This window comes from Saimiri boliviensis, chromosome 1, assembly GCF_048565385.1.
Source record: "Saimiri boliviensis isolate mSaiBol1 chromosome 1, mSaiBol1.pri, whole genome shotgun sequence".
Lineage (NCBI taxonomy): Eukaryota > Metazoa > Chordata > Mammalia > Primates > Cebidae > Saimiri > Saimiri boliviensis.
In genome coordinates this window covers 126,176,947-126,184,847 of record NC_133449.1, presented here as the reverse complement: position 1 = coordinate 126,184,847, position 7,901 = coordinate 126,176,947, and the positions used below count along the sequence as shown (strand labels likewise).

At 55.5% G+C, this 7,901-nt stretch overlaps 1 protein-coding gene across 4 annotated transcripts in view; it reads right to left on the bottom strand.

The window, feature by feature from the left end:
- Window positions 1–5,912: 5,912 nt before the first annotated feature.
- KCNIP3 (potassium voltage-gated channel interacting protein 3) overlaps window positions 5,913–7,901 on the bottom strand; it is a 93,856-nt gene continuing 91,867 nt past the window's right edge. For all 4 annotated transcript variants that reach the window (XM_010352012.3, XM_003941255.4, XM_074403493.1 and 1 more), the window contains one exon: window positions 5,913–7,868. In XM_010352012.3, the coding sequence (XP_010350314.1) occupies window positions 7,821–7,868 (48 nt within the window). In that variant the 3' untranslated portion in view covers window positions 5,913–7,820. The remainder of the gene's footprint in view (window positions 7,869–7,901) is intronic.

Below are 7,901 nucleotides of genomic sequence, written 5' to 3'. Positions count from 1 at the left end.
TGTATTAGGTGATTTTTCAAAACCAGGAAAAAGTGACGCATGGCTTGATGTGTTTTCTTTGTGGGTCAGGACATAGTCAGAGGAAAGTGAATGGAGGAGGGGTTGGGCTGGGGTGGGTGTCCAGGCCGAGGCCCCCTCCAGTGCAGGCAGCCCGCCAGCCGAGGTGTTTCTAAGAGATTTTGACCCTGGTGTAACTTCACAGTTGACCTCACCACCCCGAAGGCTCAGGGCCCTGTGCCTGGCCCCGCCCTGGAAGCCCTGCCTGGGCCTCCTGAGCACTATGCCATGGCCTCTCTCCGTGCTTCACTTCAGCAGCACTGGCTGAGCCCTGCCTCCTCACTGGCTGGCATAAGTGAACAGTCCAGAGATTGGAAGGCGGTGGCTTCAGGTGCAGTTGCAGGGCTGAAAACTTCTAGGTTTTGTTTACTCTCTCTTCGGCCCTCAGTCAGGACTTCCCCTGCTGGCTTCCTTCCATGGCTCCTCACAGTGACAAAATGGCACAACAGCTCCGGGACTCACACCTTTGCAGCTTCAGAGATGCTGGAGGAGGGAGAATCTTTCCCAGCCTTCCCAGCAAAGGTCTCCCTGGGCCCTAATGACTGTAATCCGGTCGTGTGCCCACCCCTCCATCAATCACTATGACCTGAGGAAGGCAGTGCACCCATCGGCTTAGGCCTGGCCTTGCTCTTCTCCCTTGGAGGTGAGGGCCAGCTCCAAGATGTCATGGATGGAGAGTGGAGGAGGGTTCTCCCAGTGAGACTGGGGACTACTGCCAGGAGAAGACAGAGGAGGCTGAGGAGGCAGAAGACTGGTGCTCAGTCTGGAGACCTGATACCTTCCTCCTTTCCCTCATGGTTCCCAAAGCCACCTGCGAGAGAGACATCCTGGGGGCTGTTTATCTCAGGCAGAGGGATGGGGTAGACACAGATCCTTCATCCCTGAAAGGTTTGATTATGTTCAAACCGGGTAAGAGAGCTCAGCAGGGGGGTATCTGTGCACAGGTTGAAGAGTAAGAGCAAAGGCAGGAATGGCAGGGCCTGGTGAGCTTGAGAGGCTGGTTTTCCTGCTTGAGGAACAGAGAGCACAAAGACGTGTGCAGGGCTGGCAGGGAGGCCAGTGCTAAGACTGATGGCCCTCCGTGGCCGGGCCGCAGATGGGGGTGCGTGGGAGGCAATGGGGGTCCACTGAATGCTGCTGCCCCCGCTCAAAGATGGCTACCCCCATCGCTGGCGCTGTGCAGGAGGAGGCTGACTCCCTTCCAGGGCCACACAGGGCCTTCCTGACAGGCCCACACCTGGTACACAGCCCCTTTGTCAGAACATTTCAGCTCTGGCCAAAGCCAAAAAACAGCCGTGTGTTACCCTTCTAGATCCCTGAGATGTTCCCCGTGAGTGGCCGGGGTGTGGGGGGAATGGGGAGAGTTTCTTCCTGGTACTGTCGGCCTGGCCTCACTCAGGTGTGGAGTTACTCCTGGTCATGCTGGTTTCGTCACCGGCCCTCGGGCCCCCTTCCCCGTGCGGTGCAGGCCCCACCTCCCCACCAACTCTTTTCCCAATCCCTGACCCCTGCAAAGCTCACCTTGCAGGGAACAGGACTCTGCACATTCCCTTGGCAACCAGCTGGCTGGGACAAAGTCCAGGCCGCTGCAGCTGGATGACCAGCGATTTCCTCTCCAGGAATGGCTGGCCTGTGGTAGGCCCCTAACGCAAGGGATTGGGGCCCAGGTGAGAGGACCTGAGGGCAGGGGTAGGGCCCAGTACTTGCTTTGGGCTAGCAGCAGTGCCTCTGGACTTGGGGGCTTGTTTGAAACAGAGAAGGTTGATGAGGGAAATAAACAGATCAAAGAACCACCTTCGGAGGAGGGCAGAACTGGGTCGTAGAGGACGTCCGCAGTAGGCATCAAAGCCTTACTCATGCTAGATAACCCTGCCTGGAATGTGTCCGCCAGGGAATTCAGGGCTGGTGACCGGGATCAAAGGCTCCACAGCGATCTGAACACACAGCAGACACGTCCCGCACCAAGGAAGGGTGTGCTCACTCCTGTTCTGTTCACGGTTCCAGGGGAAGTCCCAGCCCTCCACTGCATCCCCACAAGTGCAGTCCCCAGCCTGTGCCCCAAGGTGGCTTCCTTCATTGCCGCTGTCACCATCAGGGCCTGTTCTCACTGCTTTCTGCTGTTCCCACAGACTTGAATTTCCTGACAGCAGGAACTGTGGCCTCTTCCCTGTGGACTCACAATGCAGCTGTGCCCGGCTGGGGAAGGCGTTTAATAAATGGGGCATGGCACCTGCCTTGCCTAGACTGGGAACAAAGAGCTTGGAAGGCATGGGGAGTGAAGGTCAAAACCCCACCGGAAGCAGATATGTAATGATTAGGGCTCAGGGAGGGCAAAGGAGCTTGGGAGGCAGCCGTGAACTTGAAGGACAGTTTTGGCTTCTTGAGGGTTCAGGGCCATGGGGCACAGGTTGGAGACAGCAGGGTCCCTAGAGAGTACAAAGAGGTCTCCACCTCCCCAGGGCAGGGTGTGGTCGTGTCAAAGTCCGGGTCTGTGGGCCTCAGCTGTCTTCAGGCATCTCCTTCTGTGGGTTCCTGGAAGGCCCCTGCCTCCCGCCTTCCGGACCTGACGGGGGCCTGTGAAGGGTGTGATGGGGCTCATAAACTGTCTTCGGTCCAGTCCAGAAAGGCTAGAGGGTCACGTGCAGGCTTCTTAGGAGCGCCAAGGGGGAATTAGGCCGGGACATGCATTGTGCCGGTCCCCGCACCCAGTGCGCTCGGTGCGCTCGGTGTGCTCGTTACTTGATACATTCAATTTGGGGGCAAACCATATGGAGAGTGAGGCAGAAATAGGAATGTGTCTTTGGGGCTATGAAGGAAATGACAAGGGAACAGCTGCTTTTCCAAGGAGCTTATTCGGCGAAGGCCGGAATGAGCTGGAGGCCGCGGTGTGGCCCTGTTGCCCCCTGGTGGTCAGCAGGGGACACAGCCCTCGGATGCGCACTCGTGTCTCCCAGGAAACCTCTTCTGCAGCCGAGAAGCCTGAGACCTCCTAAATGGGCCGCATGGCTTGGACTGCCCCTCCTCAGGCAGTCAGTCCCCTCCTCAGCCAGCTGGTCCCCACACTGGCCCTCAGGAAAACTGAGGACCAGCACAGATTTGTTTCCAAGAGGTGGAAACTCCTTCTGAAATGTCTGTTCACTCTCTGATGACTTACGGGTGTGAGTCATTTCCATAGAAAAGGGACAGATGCAGGCATACGTCAGTGGCTAGGAACGAGGGACACCCGTGTTTATGAAGAGATGAGTAGACGTGCATGCAGAATCGTCACACCAGCCCTAGCAGAAGAGTTTTGTTGTTGTCGTTGCTTATTTTACAGATAAGGGAGACCAAGGCTCAGTAAGGTAAAGTTGACGTGCTCAAGATGACACAGAAAGTTCCCGAATGGAAGCATTGTCCTGTGCCCTAGATGCCACAAGGCCTTAGAGACATGGCATGTGTCGAGCAGTCACCGGGGGTGTGGACTGGAGACAGGCTCTTCTCTGCCCTCAGGAAAGGGTGAGGGGGGCAGGAGAACTCCCTTGCCTTTGCCCCCTTCCCACCCAGACTTCTGTGTTGATGCCTGGGTGGAAGCGGCACAGTACTGGCTCCCAGGGCAGATTGGACCAGCCTCAACCCTGTCCCAGGGGCTGTCAATCCATGGGCCGGTGAGAGGCTTGGCAGGGGAAAGCCATGCCCAGCAGAAAGGGCTATCTGTAGTCCAGTCAACTCCTCTTGGGGCGGTGGGAGTGTGCCCTATGGAGAAAAGATGCCACACATGACAAAGAAGTGAGGCAGAGGGCAGCCACATTTCACAGAAGCAGTACCGGGGCAGAGAACGGTCTGCTCCTCAATGCCAGGCCATGAGATGGTCTAACACATTGCTGGAGCTGGATGTGATATCTGAACATCCCGTGCTCATTTAAGCCTGTTTCTGTAATGCAATCTCTCTCCTTGTACTTGTTTTACAGATGAGAAAACGGAGGCACAGAGAGATTGTGTGACTTGCCCAAGGTCACACAGCTGGTGAATGGTGAACTGGGGTTTGTGTCGTGGCAGGTGGGTGACTATGTCACAAGGGTGTGTGGGGAGCTCCTGTCTGTCCTATGTGCTTGAGGCTAATGCAAGAAGCATGAAGGGCGTAGAGAGCAGTAAATATTGAGGGAATCTAAAGAAATGCAATGCTACTTGCAAAAATAGTAAAAAAAGAATCAGTATAATTTCTAAAAATAGCTAATGCAAAATTTCTAGCCCCACTGTTCTCCCAGACATCATCACCTCCTCATCAAGAGATGGAGACTAGTTCTTTTATGCTCCAAACTTAGTAGGACTTCATGTGACTCTTGATGAATAGAGCATGGAAAAAGTGATGCAGCTTGACTTCTGAGGCTAGGTCATCAAAGGCAATACAGCTTGTTCCTGGTTCTCTCTTAGGAGACTTGCCCTTGGGAACCCGGCCGCCATATTGTAGGGAAGCCCAGGTCACATTGAGAGCACACACTTAGATGTGACCCGGGCTTCCCTACCTCCCCAAATGATATTTCGGCTTTCTGCCAGCAGCACCAACTATCAAATATGTGAGTGAGCGAGCCTCACTTCTGCCAGGCATCACTTCTGGGAGAGCAGTGAGGCTAGAAATATCACATTAGCTATTTTTGAAAATTATACTGATTTTTTTTTCTTTACTATTTTTTCAAGTGACATTGCATTTCTTTGGGTTCCCTCAATATTTACTGCTCTCTACACCGTTCATGCTTCTTGCACCTTGGACCTTTTAGCTGGGAGATGACCTTGCTTCCACATGAAGTAAAGCCCTTGGAATTTTCTTTAGTGTCTATTGGTGGCAAAGTCTCTTTTATTTATTTATTTATTCATTGAGACAATGTCCACTCCACCCAGGCCGGAGTGCGGTGGCACCATCTCAGCTCACTGCAACCTCCGCCTCCCAGGTTCAAGTGATTCTTCTGCCTCAGCCTCCTAAGTAGCTGGGATTACAGGTGCCCACCACCATGCCCAGCTAATTTTTTTAGTAGAGACGGGGTTTCACCATGTTGGCCAGGCTGGTCTTGAACTCCTGTCCTCAGGTGATCCACCTGCCTTGGCCTCCCAAAGTGCTGGTATTATAGTCGTGAGCTACCACACAGCGCTGAAAATATTTTGCCTGGTGTAAAATTCCAGGTTGACAGTTAACTTTTCTCTCAACAAAATGGACATGCCATTCCTGTCCTTTCGAATCATCACTGAGGAGACCTGACCACCAGTCTATCTCTGGCTGTCTTTGTGACCTCTTTGTCTTTGGTGTTCTGCAGTTCACTGTAACATGTTTAGGTGACTTCCGTTTTATACTGCTTGCTCAGGACATGTTTGGATTTCTTAAACTTGAATTGGTGAGTTGGGGAACTCCCTCTTCCCAGGCTCTCATTCTTGTCTCTTCCCCGGCATTGTCCTCACAGGGCTTATACTTTTGAAAATAAACACCAGGAGATGTGTTCAGGCAAATCCTGCTTTCTTCTGCCCTGTGACCCTCCCTCTCCAGCCAAGGGGATACCCAGAATGACTACCTGGAACTGGGAAAGAAAAATTATCTGGGGATGAAATACACATGGTGCCTCAAGAAGTCCTCCTGCCCTGTGGGGTCTGTGTGGAGGCTCCAGGGCTGGCGCTTCTCTTGAGGGCCCCAAAGGGCCACCATGCCCATCTCTTCCTCATTGGCCTCAGTGAGGTCACACTGTGAGCTTGAGAATTGGATGAGGCATTCTCCGCCCCTAGGGCCAGCTGTCACTACCAGCACAGCCCCAGGCAGGATCCACAGCTAATGGCAACGGGGGTGGGAAGGGCTGAGCTGAAGTTTAGAGCCGGGACAAAGCCAACAGGAATCCTTTCCTTTGTCAAGTTTATTTTATTAAAATATACAGGACTGAATATTAGTGGATGCTGAGAACAGGAACCACCCTCCCAGGCCATGGCCAAGGGAGACGCTTCTGCCATGCAGACATGCGGCTGGTCTGTGTCCCAGTGTGGGAAGCTCCTCCTTGTTGGGCCGTGCAGCCAGTGGTGGTGACACTCTCCTAAGGCTTTGGCCCTAGAAGCTGGGAGGGCTGGGCAAGGGGTGAGGGGAAGGAGGAGATCCCTGAGCCAGGGAAAGCTGATGCCCTCCTGGAGGCAGAGGCTCCCAGTGGGCCTGGAGCCCGGCGTCAGTGCAGCTCCATGGGGGAGGCCAGGCTGTGCGTGAATGCCGAGGGGCTCCCACAGCCTCCACCATACCACCTTTCCTCTGAGGGTCTGCTCACTCTGGGGCTAGCCTCCTGGGGCACCTGGGGCCAGGCCTGAGTGGAGCTGGGATGGCTGCCGATGGAATGTATTATGTGGGAATGTTCCTGGAGGGGCTGTGCCGCCTGGGACCAGGTTCCTTCTCCTTGAGGCCCCAGCAGGAGGGAGCAGGAGGGCTCCTGCTGATCCCCCGGCTGCAGGCTCCTCAGCCCTTACCATTGGCTCCAGCTTTGGGCTGGCATCTTCTGTCCCCAGATGGAGGGGACAGCCAAGCAGAGTCCCGAAACTTTGTGCTTTTGAATGTTGGTCGGCCAGGCTGGGCTAGGGCTGGGCTTTGGGGCCCCAGTGCTCTCAGGCACAGGGCAGACCCCCCAGGCATCCTCCCCAGGGTCACTGTATTGAGGCTACTGGGCCCAAGCCTCAGCCAGCAGGAAAGCCTGACTCTGAGAAGCAGTGTGCTTGGCTCCCACCGGGGCTTTGCCTGAGCTGTTAAGGGTGCTTGTGCTTTTTGTGCAAGGCTGGGGCAAGCCTGGGCAGAGGGACGGTGGCACTGCTTCAGGAGTGGGGCTCAGCCAAGCCACTGGGCCATGGGAGGGGTGCTGCAGGAAGAGGAGGGAGGTGCCCCTTTCCAGGCCCCTCTGAGCTCTGCCCTGGGCTCCCTGGCAGCCAGTCCCTGAACCACGTGCCTCCTCCCGGGACCTAAGAGGACGTTGGAGGGAAGTTTGTGCTGGCGAGTGTGTACAGCCCCACCCACCACATTCCCACTGAACCAGGACTGGGGCAAGGAGAGGTTCATCCCACCCTGTGGAGCGGGCCGAGTGCCCTCAGATTCTCCACTAAGACCCAATCCCCAAGCTTCAAACCCCTGCCTTCCTGCAACGGAGAGAGAATGGGGCCCAATGGCCCCTCACCACCCAAGCTTGCCCCAGAGTGGGTAGCCTGCCCCCAAGAAAGCATTTCCAGAAAGCCGCAGGCTTGGCCTCCATTACCCCCGTCTCTCCTGCCCCTCAGCCGGCCCCTCCAGGGTCCTGAGGTGAGGGGCTTTCTAGAAGCGTACGTTGTGGGCAGGGAGTGGCTGTGGGGAGGAGGCTGGGGGGCCCGGAGCTGGCAAGAAAGCAGAGTGGAGAATGGGGCGAGATGGGCTCACACTGGAGATGGGGCTCTCCCCTGCAGGGGTGCTTGAGTCCCTTCCTGGTGACATCCAGCGGCTGGTGACCTGCAGACCTGCTCTGTCAGCCACTAACCAAGAGACAGTCTTGGCTCGCTGGTCTCGGAAGGACTCGGACTCCAGGAAGGGCTCCAGACTTAGCCCCTCCCTGACCTCCGTCCCCCTCTGCCAGCCCAGATGAATGGCTCTGTGTGTGTGTGTGTGTGTGTGTGTGTGTGTGTGTGTGTGTAGTAATCTGTTCACTTTTTGCAAATCTATTTTTTAAAAGTTTCTCAGAGGCTGCTCCTGGCAGGACGGAGGTTTCTTGGGGCTGGAGGTGGCCATGGCCATGCACCCATCCTGACATGTCCTAGATGACATTCTCAAACAGCTGCATGGAGCTCATGATGTTCTCATCCTGTGTGGAGAGAGGAAGGGAGGCCAGTCAGGT